Below are 25,295 nucleotides of genomic sequence, written 5' to 3'. Positions count from 1 at the left end.
TATATATATATATATATATATATATATATATATATATATATATATATATAAACAATCACAATTATTGCCTTCATGCATTAATTACTGCTAAAGGTTTAAAGCAAAGCAAGGTAACACAGGCGATAGCTCCCAGGCTTTTTCCTACAGACAAGCATTTTTACTGGCAGGCAAGAAATAGCATCAGTGTGAAAGCCGTATCACATTATTTCACAAGCTGCATTTTGCTGAGCATTTAAAGCTATTTGGTATTTCCGGGAGCCTTGTTGAGCAGAAAATTTTGAAAACACGTTCAGCATAATATGAATTTTTCCAGCCATGCCCAACGGTTTGTGAACAAACCAACGTCATTTGCTTCTGTTCTAAGGCTTTGGAAGAATCTTTAAATAAGGGCTACCATAAGACAGAAACGTTGATTTATTCTGTAATAAAATCATCCTTAAGAGAACGTATTGCTTGACCAAGATTCCTTTCCCGTTGTTACCATTCTTAAAAAGTATTTTTCACCCTTGGCGTGATGATTGAATAAGCTTTACCATCGGGAATATTTTATATATATTCGAAATTGAGTTGTACTTAGAATCAAGTTTAAATGATACATTACCGAATGAGTAGTTTGAAGCCATAGGTGCAACCTAGGGTGCTAACCTATATTTTCTTGCTATTACCAATCTATGAAGAATATCGTTTAATGAAACATAAATCATGATTTGTCCCACATAAATAATACAGCTCCTTTTACTCGAATCGAATAATGTACTAAGTGATTTTCTACGGTTCGTTTACGTCGTCCTGAAACACACCAAGTGCCCCGTTTCGAGACTTCGTTTAGAAACTACTTTTGGTAAGAGGCATGATGTCAAAACTACTAGCGCTGCTACTTTTTCATCACTAACGTTATAGTATTGACGTTATAAATAGTATCCTACTGGCCTACTACTGCAAAAACTTCCCAGTGACTGGCAAAACACAGCAAGTGTCCTTATCCTTCACAGCAACATGTTTAGATGACGAGACTTGTCACAACCGGTACCCTGTAGGCCTACTAACTACTAAGCATTTTCAATAAGGATCAAGGTCATTTTTTATTTCATATTACATGGCATATACGAGACTAACGAGGATCTGACTTCAAAATGGAAATGGTACACTGAGCTTACGTGACAGAATAATATGCTTTATAAAGTCTTGGACATGTAAATAGAGCAATCGTATCTTCTGATAACAAGACAATTCTCTGACTAGCGCAAAATTATGGGTAAATACAGTTGTTACGTTTTGCTTACCTGAGAAAAGTTTCTCCATTGTCTCTTCTAAATTTCCTGCATTCTGCAATTATAGACTGTACGGTGTGCTATTATGAAGATCATAAACAAAAAACAAAAAAATCACAGAACGCACGAAGCACCTAACTAATTTCTACGGTTCCCGAATGTTTGAGGGTGACTGGTGGTAGCTGACCAAATTACGTAGTACTAGTATATAGATAACGTTTACAGTTATTATTGACTTGCCAACATGTTGCTACAAAATAAGCAAATAAAAAATTCTTGGAGCGCATTGCCACAGTAGCTTCAAAGAAATAGAACATTTTATTCCAACAGTTTGACATAAACAGGAAGAACTGTCAGTCTGAAACGGAGAGCATGCACGTGCATGTTATTAATGTATGTAAATTGCATGCGTGGATGTTATACACATCTGAATAATTCATGAGGTTCGTGTAATCCCCGCATCCTTGTGGAAGCTTTGTCTTGATACCGGGATGTAACCTAGGTAGGATCCCGTGATGACTGGCTCATTTTCTCTACCCGCTAAGGCTTTGTTGTAATTTGTTTAAGGAGAGAGAGAGAGAGAAAAAAAAAACTCGGTAAAACGAGTTCACCTTCATTTCAGTACCTTGAAACATTGTTTTATTGCACTGCCTGCGTTTTTTATGTTATCGCCTTTTCGCTCTGTGTTGAAAGGCTTTGTTAGTCTAATGAGATATTCGTTTTCTATTTTTGCTCGACATTTTTCACATTGGTTCATACAATCGTTCGTTTCAAAATAACTTCAGGGTTACATCAGTCACTAATTCTATCAGTTTCACATACAAGGGTCGACATGCATTTTACCTTCCTGGTTTATTTATTTATTTATTTATTTATTAAGTCTAATGAGATATTCGTTTTCTATTTTTGCTCGTCATTTTTAACATTGGTTCATACGATCGTTCGTTTCAACACAACTTCAGGGTTACATCAGTCACTAATTCTATCAGTTTCACATACAAGGGTCGACATACATTTTACCTTCCTGGTTTATTTATTCATTTATTTATTTATTTAGTCTAATGAGATATTCGTTTTCTATTTTTGCTCGTCATTTTGCACATTGGTTCATACGATCGTTCGTTTCAAAATAACTTCAGGGTTACATCAGTCACTAATTCTATCAGTTTCACATACAAGGGTCGACATACATTTTACCTTCCTGGTTTATTTATTTTTATTTATTTATTTATTTATTTATTTATTTATTTATTTATTTATTTATTTATTTATTTATATTTGAAGGGCAGTGAATCACTTTGTTGGATATTTTGGCAAAGGAGATGCTTCATTTTCCATTCACCGGGGATGCCTCCTTCAAAGGAACCTTGGTGCAGGCCAGCATGAATCTGCAAGTGCAAGGTAGTAGAAGGGTTTTGCATCAAAAGAAGTTGCTTGACCTTTAGAACCAGAAATTTTAAGCCAGGTAAAAATATTAAAGAAGCTCTGCGTTTGCCGCTTCTGCTGGTCTTGTATATTTTTAAGTGACTCATGCAATAGTCAGTCATACGTTACGTCGCTGGCAAAGGAAGAATGGAAATGCTGTTTGCTAGACAATAAGACAAGTACAGCTTATAACTGCTGTATGAAACTCTCAGCTATGACAGGGAAGTGCTCAGTTGTTCCCTAGATGCGTTCAAGAGAAGGTGCCTCGGTGACGACTCCGGAATTAACTTTAGATGTGCCAGACGCACGATCCATGGCTGACCTTAACCTTAAATACATGAAAAACTATGAAGGCTAGATGGTTGCAATTTGGTATGTTTTTATGATCTGAAGGCGAACAGCGGAAGTGCTGGCAGACAGACAAATATGCATCTAGATAGTTTGCTGTTACAGAAAACTAAGAAAAGTAAAAGTAAGCAAATGATTCCGCCCTTAGACGTTTAGTAGACAGGTAGGAGGGAAGTCCTCGGGCAACATACACATTCCGATTTATCGTTCATACGTGAAGTTCACGGTCAACTACAGACCATTGTTTTCCTTGGGTATCTTCAAGGGCATAAATATTTGACCTTCTGATTTCTCGTCACATTGTGTTCATGATCAATAATCTGTTCGTCCAATTATTATGTCTTTGTTCGTTCTTATTTTTGACGTTCAGGATGATAGAATCTCGCAGTTTCATTTTTTCTATTTATCTTTTTCATTTATTGAGTTTATTCCCAGATTTTGTTTTGTAGAATTGATAAACCACGAAAATGAATGAGGGTCCGATGCACTATACAGGTGCAAGGACAGTAGGCAATAAATCTAGCACTGGGAAAAAATGACGGCTACAAAGCACCGTGCACTAGGCCTACTAAGTAACTGACGATATAAAAGCAAGAATGAATTTGTTCTTTACGTTGTATTTTCCAACCATTCGGAGTAGGTTGTACAACTCGGTAATAAATAAAATCAAAGCCAGGCTGGATATGTTATACAACTCGTCTGAAGTCTTAAATCTTTTCATGATCCGTAGTACCTCTGCAGCTGTCGAAGCCCTGGGGGAAGGATGCAGCAATCGAGCGAGAATTTATGAAACTGCCTGGTTACATATATTGTCATTGGCGAGTTTTCCCGCTATCCATGCACCCAATGAATTAAAGAGAGTTTTTAGCGTGTAACTAAATTTGTCGTGAGATGTAAGGCGATGGCCATATGGAAAAATTTAGGAAGTGGGATAAGTTATTTGGTCAAGTTGCAGACTGAGGGAAAACTTGCATAGAACAATGGAAGAGGAAGTGGGAAAGGAAAATATGAGTGACTGAAATAGTTTGGAGAGAATGAAAGCAATAGGGGAGTACATACGAATAGAGTAGTATGTTAACTTCATTAAGCGTATAAGAATACAGACGATGAGAGGTCTGCTCGCTTTGTTAGATATTGCTAGAAGGGAATACATTCTCTTGCTAATGTGGAAAGCATTTGACGGTTTGTTGAATGGAAAGCATAATACAAAAGACAGAAATGACCGAGAACTGCGTGGAAATAACTGATTATCTTATATGGAAGCTAATTAGGAGTGAGGAACGGGACGGCACAGAGAATTGATGCATGCGAGAGAGTGTCATAAAGGCGAGAACCCTTTTGAGTAGCTGGAAGGGTTCTGGATACAATGCTCGCTGGAAATGTTCAGTAACCCATTTATATAATTACAGAGGTAACAGAGGAGAGTCCACGAATGACAGGGGCAAGATATTGTTCGCAATACTTGGAGAGGTGCAATGGAAGGTTTTGATTATGGAACTTAGACAGGTGGTAGAAGCCGGATAAGAGGTGAGTTGCATGGTTAAACAAAGCAGATATGAGAGCGGCGAGAGAAAATTATGGAAATGAGAAGGATGAGTGGAAGCTAATTTGTATTTAATTGGCTTTAGGGTCAAAGTGAAGAAGCAAACAGGGAAGTAAGAGAGATTCTGTAAATAAGGGTCTCGCGTAGAGATGTTCATTCACTGCCTTTTTGATGTTTTGGCTGAATGAAAGAAAGACCTGAAAATGTATACGTGCCAGTTTGCAAGCAAAACTTTATGCAATGAGGGAAAGTGAAACGACTCATGTTCCCGGATGATATAGTGGTGCTTGCTGTTGGTGAAGAGAGGTTTCCTAGTCTGGTGAGGTGTGCAAACATTAGTAAGACTGAAAAAGCTGAAAAGACGTATCGTCAATAATACTGCTTATTCATGTTTATCTGTATATTAATGACTGGGGTACTGGACAATACGACTTTTTTTTATATAAATATTACTAAAGTGTTTGTTAAATATACGTGGAACACTGTCGGAAGTTGTTGAGATGAATTACATTTACATCTAGAACAAATGTGACGCGGATATCCTAAAGAGGTGAACACTATTTGAAGATACAGGAAATATTCATTTGCAAAAGCAAATACGGGGGATTTTTCCCATCTAATTTTTCCCTCAGTTATTATTATTATTATTATTATTATTATTATTATTATTATTATTATTATTATTATTATTATTAAAATCTAATACGTTTACTTCAGTTATCACATCGTCTCTAATAACGAAGACTAACTAAATTCAAAATGATGCTAATCAGGCTGAAAACAAACAATAACAAGGAAATGCTCAGTGCCCTCCCCCCTCGATTCCCCAAAACAAGAGCCAGCGAGAGGTGAGAGGGGCTATTTATCATTTGGAAAATTGCCGCTGTAAATTATGCAGATCTGCACCGACATGCAGTAGGCCATTTTGGGCCTTCTGAAAAATAAAACAATGAAATTATGATTCTCCGGAGAGGCGTGAGGTGGGGAAATGACTCTGGTTGTACGCACACTTTTAAAGGGCATTTCAAGGTTATGTAAGAGAGAACACCCATTACGTCTGGCAATATGTGTATGCGCACATAAAACCAGACACGCACCAACATACTCACACACACACACACACACACACACACACACACACACACACATATATATATATATATATATATATATATATATATATATATATATACATACATATATATACATATTTATATGCATATATATATATATATACATATATGTATATACAGATATAAATGTTTACATACCTGTATATATACATATATATATATATATATATATATATATATATATATATATATATATATGCAATATAAAAACACCGTATCGTGCTTCTAAGAAATCAATAGAAGGATCCACAGTAATATCCTTGTTTATCCAGATAAAATATATATTCCATAAATATATTTTATTTGGATAAACAAGGATATTACTGTGATCCTTCTATTGATATATATATATATATATATATAATATCTATATATATCATATCATATATATATTATGTATATATATATATTATTATATTTTAATTTTTATATATATATCTATATATATATATAATAAAAAAAAATTTAATATAAAACTTATATAATTCTTGCATTAATAGAATAACTGCAGCGTTCCTGACCTGAATAAAACTTGTTCCGTTGACGATAAAATTAACAGAAATTCGAATGATGTGTGAACGCACTGGTTGCACATTTCCAGCCTGTCATTGACAATAAGGAAGTTTACAAGGACATTTTGCAACAATTCATTGACTCTTCAGGGAGGAAAATTGAGAATTATATGTGATTCAATTATTATTCTCTATAATATATACACATATAAAAAATATATACATATATATATAGTAATATATATATATATATAGATTCATGTATATATATATATATATATATATATATATATAATATATATATAGATTCATTATATATATATATATATATATATATATATTATATATATATATATATATATATATATAATATACATACATACATACATACATATATATATATATATAATATATATATATATATATATATATATATATATATATATATATATATACGTACATGTTAATCTTTATTACAAGAATGTATTGCCCTGGTCAATTACCCCGTAGTTAACATAAAGATTTGTCGTCATTTGGAAGTGGAGAATCAGACAAAATAACGAAAATAATAAAAAAAAAAATATTCGAGAAATCGGTCACGTGTTAGGATCCGCTTTGATGTGGTATAGTAGGAAGGATTTTGCTCTCTCCAAACCTGTTCCTATTTATGTGAGCTCCTTCTTTACCCCGTCATTTATTTATTTCTTTGCCATTGTCAATGATTTGCTTGCTGCATTTACAACACTCTCATCTTACAAATCAAGAGCCGTCTTTCGAGGTATTCTCTTCAACATAGTCGTCTTATGTAACACCAAAACCAGTTTTCGGCAGTAAAGGGCTTAACTGCCTTTTTTTTTCTCTCATTTTTTTTTTTTTTGTCAAATCATTTATGGCATCAGTGAAAACTATGAGCCATAAACTATTGCGTAACATCAGAAGCAACTGGAGATCCATATTGTACTGCTTTCTTTCCTAAAAACAGTGTAGGTGCTTATTAGGAAACCAGACCATGCACTATCCATGATCAGAATCATAGGACTTTTCCCATTTGTATTTATAAAGTGGAGCAGCCGGTTTTTGTCAAGCAGATAGAAAGAAGAAACGAAAGAAAGAAAACAGAAATGAAAAAAAATAGACACTTTACGGTGGGTGGTGGGTGTCCTTGGCGTAAGTTTCAAAGCCTTTTTTTTTTCCGTAATCGCTGGATAGTGAGGGTCAGGTCTTGAGTAATGGAAGTCACTTCAACTGGTGCGGAAGAGCGTGCAACAACTCATCTCCCAGGCGCCGTCGCTGCTGCCTATTCTTCTTCTTCTTCATTCATCTGTTTTGGGTCGTAGCTGGTGGGCCCATGAGTCTCAGGCTTACTGTTACCTGTCGTCGGCGACTTTCTACATCCAGTTAGAGTCTGCTGGTTGCTAGAGAACTTGGTGCGAGAGAAGTGTCCGAGGAGTTTTCTAAATTTTAAAAATCAAGAAAAAAGGCGGTTGTCTCCGTTCAATTTGCAGCAGCGTTCGTGGTAAGCATTTCGGTCAGTAACATTGAAAATGTTGACCTTTTTGCTGTCTGCTGCGTGGTTTATCATTATTTCAACAAAACCAGTGTTAAAATGCTTTTACAATGAAGTGTGGGAAAAAAATCCATTTTCTTTAAATAATACGAATATTAAAAAAAATCAAGATGATTTTAAAATGATAACTCATATTACTTCAAAGAGGTTCTGTAGATCAATAAAAGAATTTACTGCTATTTATGAATTTCTCCAGTTACGTTACACGTTTTAAACCAGTGATTAAATAGGATCAGCAAGTTATAAGATAGAGTTATTTATAAATTTTCCCAATTTTCATTATTCTGACGATTTCCAGAACGGTTAACGCAGAGCAGACATGTCCCAGTTGAAGGTTCAAAGCGACCCTTCTTACACGCCAGTGGCTGCTTCACCCGATGGTAAGGCATGAATTCAAGTACCTTATGTTATTCACTACAACATATTCTGTATTTTTCTTCTTGTTTTCTTCTTGCCAAGTAATATTTGCCTCTCGCTTTCTACATTAATTCTGGGATACATTCTCTTTTCTGAATACATTTTAAGACCTATCAGAGAAAGAACAGAAGTAGAGAAGTATAAAGAATAAATTTCCATACTTAATGGTTATTTTGAAAATTAACGTCAGAATAGATATACAATGTTTTTCTTTTATTCATCGCATTGACTCTTTTTCATTTCATTTATCAATTTTATTTCAATTTACTAATAAATATGAAGTTAGGGTATGTGCCTCTCATTAGTTAGAGGTCACCAAGTATTCATACACACACATACATTCACGCACGCATACGCAAACAAAAGCAGCACACACATATATTATATATATATATATATATATATATATATATATATATATATATATATATATCTATATATATATATGTGTGTGTGTGTGTGTGTGCGTGTGTGTGTGTGTTTGTGTGAGTGTGTGCGTGTGTTTGTAAGTGAATTTCACTATATGTTTACAAGGATTTTGTCCCTCTGAGTGAAGTGAAGTCTAAATCAGGGATGGATTGACATGGTGCCAGCTACAAAGTAGTATTTTTGATCAGCAAAAAGACTCCAAAAAATCTATATATATAAGAAGTGTATATGCTAATAACCATTAATCAGATCTTTGCAATATCTAGTAATTGACATGTTTCGTACTTTCGCTTTGGATTTATATGTTACGCATTTCCCTTAAAATGTGCTATGGATTGAGAGAGAAGAGAGAGAGAGAGGAGAGAGAGAGACGAGAGAGAGAGAGAGAGAGAGAGAGAGAGAGAGGGTTCAGAACCTACTCAGTTATTATACCAAATGTGATTATACCCAGTTTCATGTCTTTGTACTGTGTATATATACATATATATACTACGTATGTATATAATTACATATATATATATATATATATATATATATATATATATATATATATATATATCGATACATCGACAACATGTATACCCACACATACACTTATACTGAGTAGTAAGGGAAAACCAAATAACCCACTTAGTGCCTGAAGGCATTTCGCATGCAAATTTTATTAGGTATTCGTCGACGACTTGAGAAGATGAGAGGGTGATGTTTGCATATCATTTTACGGTCTTCCTTTTTATATTGCTTCTGCATTATAAACTGTATGCTAACATTCTGGAATGCCGACAATAGCGGTTTTCAAATATGTTGACACTTGTGTAGTGTTTTTTTATGATGTAGGTGTTATACGTCTTAGACATTTATGTGTGAATATGTTTTGAGAGAAAGGATGATGACAGATCAGTATCAAATTTGAGTCTTTAAAAAAAAAAAAAAAAAAAAAAAGATTGATAATCCGCACTGGATTTCATAAATATATTTGTTCTCCAATATGTTTTCTTTAAGCTCTCAGAGAAATATCGAATTTATAGCTTTATTGAGCAAATGTGAAAAATATTAAATATTGGGTGATATGATGTATACATACACATACCAAGAATAAAATCTGTCGAAGTTTTTGGTATATCGGATTGCTCGGTTAGAAAAAAAAAAAATACTGAAAGAGATGCCAGTGTCGGGAAATTTTCATTGTACAGATGTGAGATTTCAGGATGCTAGTAAGCACTAAATCTTCACTTTCAACAGAAGAAGATGGCAGACGGAAGGAAACAGCATCGAAAAAGAGAGTGCGCTACATGAAACAGGTAGGACATGTTCATGATTTATAACACCGATGAGTGATATTTAAATACTTCCGTGATTTCTTCATAATCATTTACTGTGATTTTTCAAGTACACAATTGATGTATTCTGTGTGATCTGAATAGAGAACATTGAAGGTCGCCATGCTGCCATGGTATTAATTATTTATCAAACGTATGTATGTATGTATAAATCTTTTCTGACAGGTAAGGGTAGTTATGTTGATGAGTCATAATCAAATGTATACATAGATGAATAACTGATAGCTGTTATTCATTTTAAAGCCTAGCCATAAGCATGCCTGTTTACACTGTTACCTGTGCTCTACTAATGCCCAAATCTCTAATCACAGGTAGGACTGTTCGTCCTGACGACCCTGGGCCACATCAACTTCGGCATGGGACTCTCCTGGCCAAACACCATCGCCTCAGATATCCAGAGGGACAACAAAACCCTCCTGGGCACAGAAATGGACCTCTCTGATTGGCAGTTGGACATGACAAGTGAGTGGGACTTTCCGGGTTTTCTTGGGGGCATAGGGAGTCGTGTGGTGAGAGAAAAAAAAAAAAAAAAAAAACATACAAAATCGTCGTTGTGGTGGAAGCTTTCAGCTGCGCTAAGTAAGAAAAAAATGTATCGCTATTGTCGTGGTTAATTCCAAGTGGGTGACTCAACATATATGTGGAAGACATCGTTGATTCATCTTGCGTCTACACCATGTAGTCTTTGTTCCTTGTCTTCTGTCTGTCTGTCGTCGTCTCTCTCTCTCTCTCTCTCTCTCTCTCTGGGCACGCGCACATACATACATACACTACTATACCATATATATATATATATATATATATATATATATATATATATATATATATGTGTGTGTGTGTGTGTGTGTGTGTGTGCGTGTGTGTATGTATGTATATATGTAAGTACAGTATATATGCACACTGCTACAAAATAGGTGTAAAACGAGCGTTAAATTTCAGAGGAAGTGAATGAAAACTACTGAAACATACGAAACTGTTAAGAAGAGTTGAAACAGTAGTTTTAATAAAGTTTATTTAGTAAGAACCCAATTAAAATGAGAATGTCAATGGGAATAAGGAATCTAATCCTGAGGACCGAATTTACACATCCTTCGTGAAGAAAGTAGTCTTTGTTTGTTGCAGTATTTTAAGTATTGCTGAATGTCTATACAGAGGCAGAGGTAAATGGTGCTTATCTTGGATGAATTTCCCAAGCCTGTGTTTTAGTGTCTGAAGCAAATTACCCTTCGAGAAACGCTCATTTGATTTCCATCATGTATTTGCTAAAAAAAAAAAAATAACAAGAAAACGGCTGAAAGATGTAAGTCTATATCTGGGAAAGACTTGAAAGTGACTGCTGAACTTCACAGCGAAGACAGAAGGAAAGTTCTGAACTGAATATCTCCAGGAGCCTCAGAATTGCTATGGAAATGCATTGTGGTACTGAGTGTAATCAGTTGACTGACGGAGGCCCCTACGATGTGTCTATTAGAGACAAGTTCCAGAGAAATGAATGGGAAATAGAATGAGTCCTATTTCTAAGTGAGCTGTGGAAGAACGTTCATGATTTATATCGTCTGAAAATTGCTTATCATACCTGGGAATGTGTATGAAAGCCTTCTAATTTATAAATGAAAAAAAAAAAAACTAATAGTTTAAGGCCTGAGAGTACGGTTAAAACAATGAATAGGATACATAGCTAAAAAAACTTTGTGATAGAAATGTTAGAGATGTAAATAGATAGACTGCATGCAGAGTATGGTGCTGATGTAAGAGTTAAGAGTAATTAGAAGGTTTGTGATGAAGGTGAAGATTATACAAAATTACGGATATAAAAGAACAGCTGCTTTGATGCAAACAATGTTTCTAAGAAAACTTTATTATGTAACTGTAGTTGCCGAATATTCCATTGCATACAGTAATGCGAGAAACAGCAGGTGAACCGAGATGGTACTGTGAACATAAACCAGAAGATCATGTAATGCAGTGGTAATTTATGGTAGTGAAGAGAAGTTATAGAAACTGGTGGAAATTTTCTAAAGTATCTGTAGAAGAAACAAGGGGAAATGTAATGATGTGGACAAATGGATACCATAAATAAAGTAGGACAAACGCTTGTGCAAACCGTGACTAACTCATTAAGGTATTTGTAGGTAAAAACAGTGGCAAAATTGAATAGTGGTTAATCGTACAATTGATGGTACAATGAAGGTAGCCGAGACTGAACAAAAATCGACACAAGAGATATATTTAAAGCAGCCAAGCTTGCAAATTGGGTATTTGACCTGATTGACTACCTCTCCAGGAGGTCAACTGTATTTAGCATATTCGGCAAGAAAAAATTAGGTCATACTCTAAAGAAAATAAATAGATCATAATCTCTGTAGGTGGTCTAGTCATGTGTACGAGAAAGAGGAGTAGAGGTGATCTTGAGAGAGAATGGACTGAACCCAGAAGCTGTGTCGACTTTTGGTAGAAGTGTCAAAATGAAAGATCCTTATGTGCTAGAAGCGAAGTAAATAGGAATAATCAAATACAAGAAACAGTGGTTGATATGCACTTCTGAGATTTCATCTAATTGAACCAACTTCCACATTTGTTTCGGGCAAACTACTTGATTAAATAAAAATAAATTATTTTTCTGAATCGCCGTTTCCAATAGAATTATGAAGTAGCTGTTGCCATTACGTATAAAAATCCCCAATCACTCCAGATGACATTTGCTCATGTTTAAAAATCTAAAAAAGTTTCAAAAAAGAGAAAAAAGAAAAAAAAAACAGGAATGTGATACCAGCACCTGGTCTGCTTTTTCTTCTATTTTTGTTTTTGGTGTTTTAAGGCTTGGTCCTTCCAAGGATGGCTTTTTGTAGTCACTTCAAATTACCGGTTTCCATTACATGATAAATATATACCCGTGATAGCTGAAATCGTGCCGTTGCATCGGCATTACTGGGACATAAATAAAATATTCGTGACCGAAGTCATAAAGATGAAAAAAGGAAAATCCGAAATAGTCAGATTTAAAAGAATGGGGGGAAAATTACCCTCACCAAAAAATATGAAGCGACAGTGATAAAGAAGAAAAATCAAAGAATTAAGAGACATTAAGAAGTTGCCTTTGTTTCCAAAGGCCAAGGCTTGCAACATATTTTCTGTTTCTTCGAAGGATTCGAAGAAACCTCTTTAAAAGGTCTTTCGTTCTGTTGTGTCTTTTTCTTTCGTTTTTGTAGTGAGCTGAACGTTACACTCTGTCTTTTGACTTTTGTATTTTTACTTTTTGAAATGCTTTAGAAAGTAGGTCACTTAGGTCACGTCATTTAACAAACTCGTATCTCACTTAATACTAGGGCTAAAATCCTAAACATTGATTCTATTTACCAAGAAATCTGTTGGTGACACATTTTCAAAACATTCACATTGAATAAGAATATAGATCTTATGCAATAAACTCAATAACATTTGCCATACTGAGATGAATAGTGACGCCCCGATGCCCTTTAAGTCTAAGTTCAGCCCCCATGTGAGAAGGGGTGTGAAGGGTGACATATAAAAATAACCGAAAACGACAGCCATTAGTGTCTAATTCATAGTTTTCGAGGTTGCTGGGATGAACAGAGACACTCCCAATGCCCTTTAAGGCCAATTTCAAGCCCGATTTGAATCTGGGGTGAGTAGTGAAATATAAAATGTCAAAAATTCTGGGCAATGTAACTGAAGTAACTATCTTAACAGGAAAGGGAAAGAATGAGAGTATGAGTGAGAGAGTGAGAGGGAGAGTTACAAGGAGTTACAAGGATTAGAATGCCTTGAGACATGCAAATTTTTCCACAAAGCTATTTAAAACATTTTACGTCTTCATTCATTAGTAAATTGTACAATTTCTTTCCTCCTTAATATTTTGAAGAAGCCTTCCAGACTTTATCTTTCATTTACATATTGTGTAGTTTATTTTACCTTAATAGTTTTAAGAGGAACAGATACTCTTCAGACTTCTTAGTCCATTTACATATTGTACAATTTCTTTTCCCCTTGATATTTTTAAGAACAGCATTCATCAATCCCTTAATTGTTTTAAGAAGAGCATTTAATACTTTCCAGGCAGTCTGTTGTTCGTCGGGACGCTTCCTGGCTTCCTCTTCGGAGGATGGCTCGTGGCTAAGTTAGGAAGGAGGAGGTCAATGATGGTCGTGGTCCTTCCTTGCGTCCTCGGCTGGTCCTTCGTGGCGTTTTCCTTCAATCCAAGCACTCTCCTCATCGGCCGGTAAGTGCTTGAAATTGGCTCTACCTAAGCGATCGTTGGTGATAGGCAGCAGTTAGACTGAATGAAGAACGAGACACTAGATGGCTATATCTATATATACCAGTATGGATCTAGGAAGGATATCAAGATAGATAATCATATTTTTCGCAATTTTATGTAGCTCGTTTTCTTATTAGGTCTTGAGGATGCTCCAGTGTTTGTTTGATTGTTTGTTTGTATATATATATATATATAATATATATATATATATATATATATATATATATATATATATATATATATAAATGGACGGAGAAAGCAGGCGAGTTAGCCAAAGTGATAAAATGCACAGGGAGCAGGAGCAGGAACAAACATGGCGAAGTATTTTACACTTTATTCCGACGCGTTTCGCATTCAGCAGAATGCATCTTCAGGGTCTGTATGATAAATAATGACTAATATAAATTAAATTGATTTGAAAATAGTCTAAAAATTATTTACAAACTAGTTAAAATGAAAACCGAAACTTCACACATAGATAAAAATACACTAACAATTGATAAAACAACACGAGAAGTTAAAAGCACATACGTTAGTTAAAAGTTCAGATAGAAAGTTAAAACAAAAAACTGAATAAATAAATTAGTAAAATACAAAGTTAAAAAATATTTGAGGAACACTGGGGGTCGACCTACCATGGTAAGAGATAATAAAAACTAAAAGGATGTACACAGAAACATAGGCTTAAGAAAGATACAAAGGGGTAGAGGTGGTATGGTTGTTCAACTGCGGAACAAGTTGTTTAATAAAAAGGCTCTTGAGGATCAATAGTTCATTTGGGCTGGAGGTTTGACCAACAACAATAAAATCCTGATATTTAATATCAACTTTACATTTTTTGCTGGACTGTTCGGGATTTGATATTGAACATCCAGTACGGAAACTAACTCCCTTGTGGCAGTCTATACGAACCCTCATCATCCTCTGAGAAGAACCCACGTAAGTTCCCAGACTACATCTGGGACAAGAATATTTGCACACTATACCAGAGGACATGAGGGGGCATAAATGATCTTTAAATTTAAACATGGATCCAATTGTTAGTGGATTGACAGGAATGAGTTTTACCTTTAATGCGCCAAAGTATTTTTGTGCGATTTTTGTAATTTCGGTCCTAAAGGGATCATCGTGTAAATATGGGAATCGGGCATAAAAAGGAAGCTTTGGAACATTAATTTCATTTGTGTTGGTGCAAAACTCTTTATTAAGGACCTTGTAAATAATTCTGTTGACGAGCTTGGTGGGAAAGCAGTTATCCTTAAAATATGCTAAAAGAAAGGCAATTTCTTTATGAAATACATGCCAGTTAGCCGTAAGAAATTGCCTTTCTTTTAGCATATTTTAAGGATAACTGCTTTCCCACTAAGCTCGTCAACAGAATTATTTGCAAGGTCCTTAATAAAGAGTTTTGCACCAACACTAATGAAATTAATGTTCCAAAGCTTCCTTTTTATGCCCGATCCCATATTTACACGATGATTCCTTTCGGGCCGAATTTACAAAAATCGTACAAAAATACTTTGGCGCATTAAAGGTAAAACTCATTCCTGTCAATCCACTAACAATTGGATCCATGTTTAAATTTAAAGATCATTTATGCCCCCTCATGTCCTCTGGTATAGTGTGCAAATATTCTTGTCCCAGATGTAGTCTGGGAACTTACGTGGGTTCTTCTCAGAGGATGATGAGGGTTCGCATAGACTGCCACAAGGAAGTTAGTTTCCGTACTGGCTGTTCAATATCAAATCCCGAACAGTCCAGTATACGTGAACATAGCAAAAAATGTAAAGTTGATATTAAATATGAGGATTTTATTATTGTTGGTCAAACCTCCAGCCCAAATGAACTATTGATCCTGGAGAGCCTTTTTATTAAACAACTTGTTCCGCAATTGAACAACCAGATCACCTCCACCCCCTTGTATCTTTCTTAAGCCTATGTTTCTATGTACATTCTTTTAGTTTTTATTTATCTCTTACCATGGTAGGTCAACCCCCAGTGCTCCTCAAATATTTTTTAACTTTGTATTTTACTAATTTATTTATTTAGTTTTTTGTTTTAACTTTCTATCTGAACTTTTAACTAACGTATGTGCTTTTAACTTCTCGTGTTGTTTTATCTATGTGTGAAGTTTCGGTTTTCATTTTAACTAGTTTGTAAATCATTTTTAGACTATTTTCAAATCAATTTAATTTATATTAGTCATTATTTATCATACAGACCCTGAAGATGCATTCTGCTGAATGCGAAACGCGTCGGAATAAAGTGTAAAATACTTCGCCATGTCTGTTCCTGCTCCTGCTCCCTGTGCATATATATAATATATATATATATATATATATATATATATATATATATATATATATATATATATATATATATATATATATAGATAATATATATATACATATATATAATATATATATATATATATATATATATATATATATATATATAATATATATATATATATATATATTAATAGAGGAGTATACGAAATCCCATGCCTTGGTTTTACAGGAAAATCACTTCTCAAAGATTAATACAACATAAATGGTCAGTTAGGTATAGACAACAGAGCTCAGCTATTTTTAACCATATAAATGACCATAACCTTAGAATAAACTGGAATTTGTCTTGTATAATTTATAGCAGCAAATGTCGGCATAAAAGCCAGATGATAGAGTTAGCATTGATTAAACAAAGACAGGTAATGAACAGAAAATAAAAGGGTGGGTGGGATTCAGATATAAATAAAATCTTCCTTCAACCAACGCTTAAGAAGATTGCAGAGAAATTATCAGCGGGGTGACCTCGTAAAACCGCCAACTGTGGATGGATCTCTTGGTATAAATACCACCTTTTCTGTAACTTTTCCCATTCATTTCCTACCTGAAGAAAGAGACAGCAGTCTCTGAAATATAGTACTTACTTTCTATATCTTGGCATTTTTATGGGCTCCTTTTATTAGATGGAATTCTGTTGTAACAGAACATCTTTACCAGATATATATATATATATATATATATATATATATATATATATATATATATATATATATATATATATATCATTCGAGCTACAAATGTCCGTTAATATCTAAATTCACTCTACCTCGGAATTGATATATTTTCATATATGTACCGAAGGGGAATTTTTTTTTTATTATAATTTCGTCCCCACATGGGATCGAACCACCGTCCAAGTGGACGGGAACGAAATCAGGACAGACAGTGACGCTATCAATTCAGCCAACAGAGACGCTATAAGTTTATATCGATTCTGACCTTACAAATCACCCTCGAACTCGGTGTTTTCGTAATTAGAATCGATATGAAACCCCGTCTACCATGTTAGCCAATTCGAGCGTTTGACACACGTAGCCTTGTTATGAATAATTATCACATCGAACCGTGATTCATTTATATATCATTCGAGCTACAAATGTCCTTTAATATCTAAATTCACTCTACCTCGGAATTGATATATTTTCGGTACATATATGAAAATATATCAATTCCGAGGTAGAATGAATTTAGATATTAAAGGACATTTGTAGCTCGAATGATATATAAATGAATCACGGTTCGATGTGATAATTATTCATATATATATATATATATATATATATATATATATATATATATATATATATATATGTATATATATACGATATATATATATATATATATATAATATATATATATATACGTATATATACTATATATATATATATATATATATAATATATATATATATATATATATATATATATATATATATATATATATATATATATATATATATATATGAATAATTATCACATCGAACCGTGATTCATTTATATATCATTCGAGCTACAAATGTCCTTTAATATCTAAATTCATTCTACCTCGGAATTGATATATATATATATATATATATATATATATATATATATATATATATATATATATATATATATATAGCCATCATTAAATTCCACCCTTCATAAATTCTAATTTTTTTAACTATAATGAGTAAAACGTTAATCATAATATACATTCCAACCTAATGAACTTTGAATGTTTATGCACTAGTCTATGTTAGTATTTTAAAAAAGAATTTACTATTTTAAATTTCTGCATCCATTGTACAAATATACAAACCCCCTTATTCCCATATGTCAACCCCAGAAGTTTCGTTCAAATGCTTAATAATTATGTTGTAGGAAATGGGAGATGTAAACTTTTCAGCTAAATGATGCCCAAATTGACTTCCAAGTGACTGTTCAGCATCAGTCATTTGTGATGTTTGCTTACTGAATGCTCATATCATACAGAAAGTGGATGTCCTCTTTTAGAGCCTAACAATTTATTATTATAATCTAAGCCAGTCATTTGATAATATGGAAAGTGGACACTAGACCTGGTGTATCAGGTCGAACGTCCATATCTCTATGTAATCAAATGACTGACTTAGACTATAGTGACACATTGTTAGCAATCATTATGAATATTAGGCTCTAAAAGAGGACATCCGCTATCACGTCTGTGTGATATGAGCATTCGGTAAGCAAACATTTCAAATGAATGACGCAAAACGGTCACAGGAAGCCAATAGAGCCATCAATAAGTTGACAAACTTAAATCTCCCTTGTTGTAAACCATAATTATTAAGCATCTGAATGAAACTTCTGAGGTTGAAACCTAGGAAGAAGGGCGTTTGTGTATTTGTACAATGGATGCATCTATTCAAAATAGTTAGATTTCTTTTTTAAGAGGACATCTACTTTCAAGTCCGTATGATATGAGCATTCGGTAAGCAAACAAACATCGCAAATGACTGACACCAGGACGCCAATACGGCCATCAGTGAGTTGAAAAGTTTAATCTCCCTTTTTGTAAACCATAATTATTTAGCATCTGAATGAAACTTCTAAGGTTGAAATACGGAAACATCACTTTATCATTCTACAGGTTCATCAACGGTATGGCGTATGCCCTACTTGTCGTAGCTGTGAGAACGTACTTATCGGAGATTTCGGACACGGCCATCCGCGGGGCAGCCATCTTGAGTGCCGAGTGCATGAAGAGCTTAGGGGCAATCCTCATCGTGGGCATCGGCATGCTGGGCACTTGGTATCAAATAGCGTTCTTCTGCATCGCGGAGATCCTGTTCTTTGGCCTGGTCGTGGTTCCCTTCTTGCCCGAAAGTCCGACGTATCTGACGGTGACGGGGAAAGAGGATGAGGCGAGGAGTGTCCTCCGACGTCTGAGGGGATCTCACTTCGACCTGGAGACAGAGATCTCCCAGCTGAAGAAGCACAACGTCCGATCGGACGGAAGCAGCGGGTGGGGCGTCCTCCTCAAGAAGGACATCATGAGGAAGTGCTTGATAGTCTTTGGACTGTTCGCCATCTCCAACTTCTGCGGCACAGAGGTCATCAAAGCTAATGCCGTCCGAATCCTGCAGACTTCGGGGCTCTCCTTCGACAGGGACGCCAGCTCGATAGTTGTTTTCGTGCTCTTGCTCGGTGGTAACATTTTCCAGGCTCTTATGGTAGACAGAATCGGCAGGAAGAAATGTCTCATTCTCTCGTTAGTTCTTCTCGTTTTAGCTTACACCGTTCTTGGCACTTATGTCTTCATGGAATCATCAGCTGTGGAGGAAGGGTAAGGAATACAAAGAATTGTAGCTGCCTTGCATGCAGTATTAGGTTTGGTCAACAGCATTAACCTTAATCACTGAAATACTTACGCAATCGCTCACACATACCCATACATGCATATACTCACAAACAGAATCTTCTACCGTACCTCTCAAAGCAAGACTAGAGAGACGTCCAACAATAAAATCAAAACCCCACACCTGGACAGGATTAAGACCTTAACATTGACACCTAGAAACTCTAACCGTTAGCTTTTATCTACTCAACTACCTTAGCCAAGTCCCTGATTAACATTCAACAAAAGACAGCCCACAAAGACAGTATTCGAAATCCCTTGCTTCGACAGTTTACCATCCTATATCAGTTTTAAAGGTAAATCATTCCCCCAGAGATTAATACAACATAAACGTTCAGTTAGGTATGGCCAACAGAGCTTTTCGATTTTTAACTACATTAATAACCATAATCACATAGCAGCAATTGTCAGTTCAACAGCCAGATGGTAGAATCAGCATTAATTAAACAAAGAAATACGATGAACCTCTCAATAGGAGCTTAGCGCTCTTATATTATAGATAAAATCTTCCTCCAACCAGAGATTGAGAAGATAAAGGAGAAAAAGAAATTGTCAACAGGAGTGAGTAACGGCTGACCTCTGGACTTGGTATAAATACTACTTTTCTGTGAACCTTATCTCATTATTACCTGCCTGAAGAGGGAAACAGTTGTTTTCCATAATACAGCATTAACTTTCTACATTTTGGCCTTTTTATGGGTGCCTTTTATATATATATATATATATATATATATATATATATATATATATATATATATATATATATATATATATATATATATATATATATATATATATATATATATATATATAATACACACACACACACACACACACACACATATATATATATATATATATATATATATATATATATATATATATATATATATATAATATATATATAAGCACCCATAAAAAGGCCAAAATGTAGAGTTAATGCTATATTATATATATGCATTATATATAATATATATATTTGTATATATATATATATATATATATATATATATATATATATATATATATATATATATATATATATATATATATATATATATATATATATATGAGACTAATATCCTTTATTAAATGGTAACTTTCATGAATGCTATATCTGATAAAAAAAAATACAGTTCCCGACAACGATCAAAAGACGATTATTAACCATAAACTCCGTAGAAAATAATTACTAACTGTTCAATCTGCCTTCCAAACTTAACCTCACATTCTGTTTCAGATCTGACATGGGGGGAGGAAGGTGGAACTGGATACCGACAGCTTGTCTGATGGTGTGTGCCTTCAGTAGCAGCTTAGGCATTGGCCCCACGCCCTGGATGCTTGCTGTCGAATACTTCCCCACCAGTATCCGATCTCAGGTTAGTCCCTAGATGATAGAGTCCTGAATGATTTAGAAAAAATAAATGGTAATATTCCTTTTTATTATTAGACAAAACTTTATTTACTACAAGAAGAAAAGCGCGGAATAAATTGATACACGCTGTTGCTATACAGAAATCGGTTTGATGGTAACTTATATCTTTCTTTAATAACTGATATCCAAATGCAAAGATATTTTCATGATGCGCGTGATGAAAACATGAACTGAAAGTTTGTCACAGATAATTCACCTATTTATGCGGAATTAAATATATGATTTGGTGCATTGTAATGAGTTCGGTAGGAGAGAGAGAGAGAGAGAGAGAGAGAGAGAGAGAGAGAGAGAGAGAGAGAGAGAGAGAGAGAGAGAGAGAGACACTTCTTTTGCTTCCCCAGTCGCTTTTAATTTCAGAGAATTTTTTTTCTTGTGCCAAGTAAGTGAAATATATAAATAAAAGAATATCGAGACAGTTTTGAGAATATAATGTAAGATATTCATTTATATCATTCGTTGTCACAGGTGATGAGTGTCTGCACCTTCTTTGGAAGTCTCATGAGTTTTGCCTCCCTGCAAGTTTACAGTCCAATGCAAGAAGCACTGACTCCTGCAGGCCTCTATTGGAGTTATTCCTTTTTCGCCATCATTGGCATCATTTACACACTGACAATCGTCGAAGACACCACCGGGCAGAAGGTGGGATAGAACAGAGAGGTGATACCGTCTTAAGGTGCGATTATTAGTGTCTTCCATGAAGCAGAGATGCAGCTGGAAGTAGTTCATGTGATTACTTATGACTTTCCTTGAAACTCAAACGCTGTAAGTTTGTGCAGATTGACAAGGAAATCCCTTTTTTCATAAGTACCTTTCATATAATACTTTATTTTGATGACAACAAGATTTATAAGTATAGCGAACAGTTTTCACATCTTAGGAGAGTTACATTAACTGCAGGAAATGTAACGTTTACTTAATCTGCGAATAAAACTAATATGAGAAATTATTTTTCATTTCTATCCTTGAGTTGCATTAACACTGTTAAGCATTTCTGTTATGCATAATGAAAATAAATGTTGACCTTCTTTGTGTACATACGAATGTTCTATACCTTATTATTCCTCGGCAGTAAGTAAATAACTTCAAATCTTAAAAAAACACCTATTTTTAATTTTCCTCCCAAATCAGTAGGTAAGAGTTTAATTCTTACGTTTCATTTACTCCTTTTCAGATGCAAAATTTTTCGGTAATATTTTACACTATCAAATTCACGTGGGTGATGAAAGTCCTGTTGCTCTTAATCGGTAGCTTTTACCATTTAAGTGAAAACTTTGATTTTCATAATGTTTTATATCCACGTCACTCGCGTGAAACTTGAGTTACTTTTTAACCGGTGAAGATATGAATGTCTTTAGTGACATGTTTCTTTGATTTTACAGGTTCTCTATAAAATTCCTGAAGAATGTTTGTTAAATAAATTCATAAGGGTCTATTAGAATTTGAAAGATAGACATTAGACATAGGAAATATTTTATAAGCTATGTTGGACTATGATAATATTTGATCTTTTTATTTTCTTTCATAAACAGATCAATTTGAATGTGCTCTTGTCGTTTCACTGCACTGTGCATTTCCCTACTATATATTTCGTTTTTATTTTGATTATTATTATTATCTGATCGCTTTGAGAAAGTACTGCATAAACCTATAACTCTGGCTACAAAAGGTTGAGACTGGAGGGTGATTAGCACTGCTGCTATATTTTCTGAAACTCTTTCAAAATTTTTCAGGAGAAAGGGTGACAATTTGGTAGATTTGGCAAAATTTTTGAGCGGTGCTGCCATTTCTTCGTCTATGGATGATCAAGGGAAGTGACCGCCAAGGGTTGCAGTTATAAGAGGATTGTCTGTCACCTCCCTCCATTCGTTGGAACAAAAGCAAAACACTTTGATCAAAAGCATCCATACACACGGCACTTGTGAATAAAAGCAAATAGCTGGACAGTACGCTCGTATATGTCCACTCGGGATTAATCTTAACCTCAAGGTTAATCCTGAAAATGTACTTTTTTGGATTAGGATTAAATACCTCCTTTGGCAAGATGGGAGACGTGTCTACTACGTCGCTAATTGTAGGAAAGTCTCAACCTTTCGTAGCTAGAGTATAATTATTGTTCACCCGCCAACTGGATCCTTGTTGGACGAGTGGTTTTTGCGCTCGGCTACCAATCCGATGGTCCGAAGTTCGATTCTCGGCTCGGCCAACGTGGAATCAAAGGAATCTATTTCTGGAGATAGAAATTCATTTCTCGATGTAATGTGGTTCGGAACCCACAAAAAGCTGTAGGTCCCGTTGCTAGGTGACCAGTTGGTTCCTAGCCACGTGAAAATATCTAATCCTTCGGGCCAGGCGCAGGAGAGCTGTTAATCAGTTCAGTGGTCTGGTAAAACTAGATATACTTAACTTTCACCTGCCAATTAATCTAGGAAATACTTTGTGTTGATTTTTTCTTGATGAAAGACTAATTACCTTATTACCAGTATGGAACTACGCAATACCATAAACTGCCATTCACCCTTACCAATCTATACTCTGTTTTTTTTTTTTTTTTTTTTCATCTGTCCATCCGCCTGTGGTGTTTTTGTATGGTAACACTGCGTCCCGGGCTTTAGATAGTTACGCTATGTGTAAGTTTTAGGTAAATAAAAGGATATCTGGGTGTACATTTGCAACTGAAAAGTGTTTTGATAATTTACTGTATGCGAATTACACCGTTAATATTCGAAAAAGGATATTATTATAATCGTTGAATGTAAGCTGAATGTAACTATCTAAAGCCCGGACGCAGTATTACCATACAAAAACACCACAGGCGGATGGACAGATGAAAAAAAACAGAGTATAGTTCCATGCATTTTTTTAGTATGAGTATCAGAAAGCACGTGTAACTGAGTAATTGATGGGAGTAAAATATTCTCTCGTTAATGTTGGCTAAATGGGCAATTAAACAAAGCTAAACTGGTACACAGTATGGCACTAAGTGTGTAAGTGTGAACACGTTCTTTCCCATTGAATGACGACTCGTAACATCAAGTTCTGATTCAGTCAATGATCTGAAATTTTACCACCGACAGGTAGTTTTTACTTTTTTATTTTTTATTATTATTATTATCATTTATTTATTTATTTTTTATTATCAAAATCAGTTTTGGCTTTGATTTGTTTATTGTTATTGTCACTGTTAGTAGCAACAGCCAGATGTAGTTGGGCTTTAGCCAAAGTGCTTAATAGCAATATCTTATCAAGGAGAACAAAGGTGAAGGCCTATACGACCATTATTAGACCCGTGTTTACGTATGTTTGCGAAACCTGGAAGCTGACAAAGGATCTGGAACGAAGGTTGGAAGTGTTTGAGAACGGAATCTTGAGAAGGATATGTGGACCGGTCTTTGATGTGGAGATGGGCCAATGGAGAAGAAGGCATAATAATGAACTGAGAGAAATGACAGAGGTACCCCTGATAACAGGCACGATTATGGTTCAAAGGCTGAGGTGGGCAGGGCATGTGGCCAGGGCTCATGAGGATAGACTGATAAGCCAGATTACTGGGGACAACCAGAGGGCAGACGACCTCCAGAGAGACCCCGCGTGAGATGGTCTGATAACATAAAAAGGGACATGACAAAGCTTGGAGTGGATGGTCCAGGGGATAGGTAGGATGTTGCGCAGGACCGTGGTCGTTGGAAACTTCTTGTAGCAGCGGCAAAGAGCCATGGAGGCCAGCAGCCATAGTAGTGAGTGAGTGAGTGAGATATTGTCGCTAGGTTAGATACTTTTTGAAAACATCAAGTCGTAATGAAATTATTATCTTTAAGCTAAACATAGGCACAAAAGTGGACATTTTTACGCCAAGGGTCTTATGGCCTTGGA

At 34.9% G+C, this 25,295-nt stretch overlaps 1 protein-coding gene across 3 annotated transcripts in view; it reads left to right on the top strand.

The window, feature by feature from the left end:
* LOC135226672 (facilitated trehalose transporter Tret1-like) overlaps window positions 1–22,368 on the top strand; it is a 90,716-nt gene extending 68,348 nt beyond the window's left edge. For 2 of the 3 annotated variants that reach the window (XM_064266398.1, XM_064266392.1), the window contains exons 2-8: window positions 8,098–8,179; window positions 9,888–9,946; window positions 10,297–10,447; window positions 14,063–14,225; window positions 19,223–19,918; window positions 21,231–21,369; window positions 21,891–22,368. In XM_064266398.1, coding sequence (XP_064122468.1) covers window positions 8,119–8,179; window positions 9,888–9,946; window positions 10,297–10,447; window positions 14,063–14,225; window positions 19,223–19,918; window positions 21,231–21,369; window positions 21,891–22,073 — 1,452 coding nt within the window. In that variant the 5' untranslated portion in view covers window positions 8,098–8,118 and the 3' untranslated portion in view covers window positions 22,074–22,368. Of the gene's footprint in view, window positions 1–7,441; window positions 7,749–8,097; window positions 8,180–9,887; window positions 9,947–10,296; window positions 10,448–14,062; window positions 14,226–19,222; window positions 19,919–21,230; window positions 21,370–21,890 lie in introns of all 3 variants that reach the window. The other variant, XM_064266385.1, reaches the window with a different exon arrangement.
* Window positions 22,369–25,295: the final 2,927 nt, after the last annotated feature.

This window comes from Macrobrachium nipponense, chromosome 20, assembly GCF_015104395.2.
Source record: "Macrobrachium nipponense isolate FS-2020 chromosome 20, ASM1510439v2, whole genome shotgun sequence".
Classification (NCBI taxonomy): domain Eukaryota; kingdom Metazoa; phylum Arthropoda; class Malacostraca; order Decapoda; family Palaemonidae; genus Macrobrachium; species Macrobrachium nipponense.
Note: the sequence above shows the minus strand (reverse complement) of the source record. Positions and strands in the feature narration are given on the sequence as shown.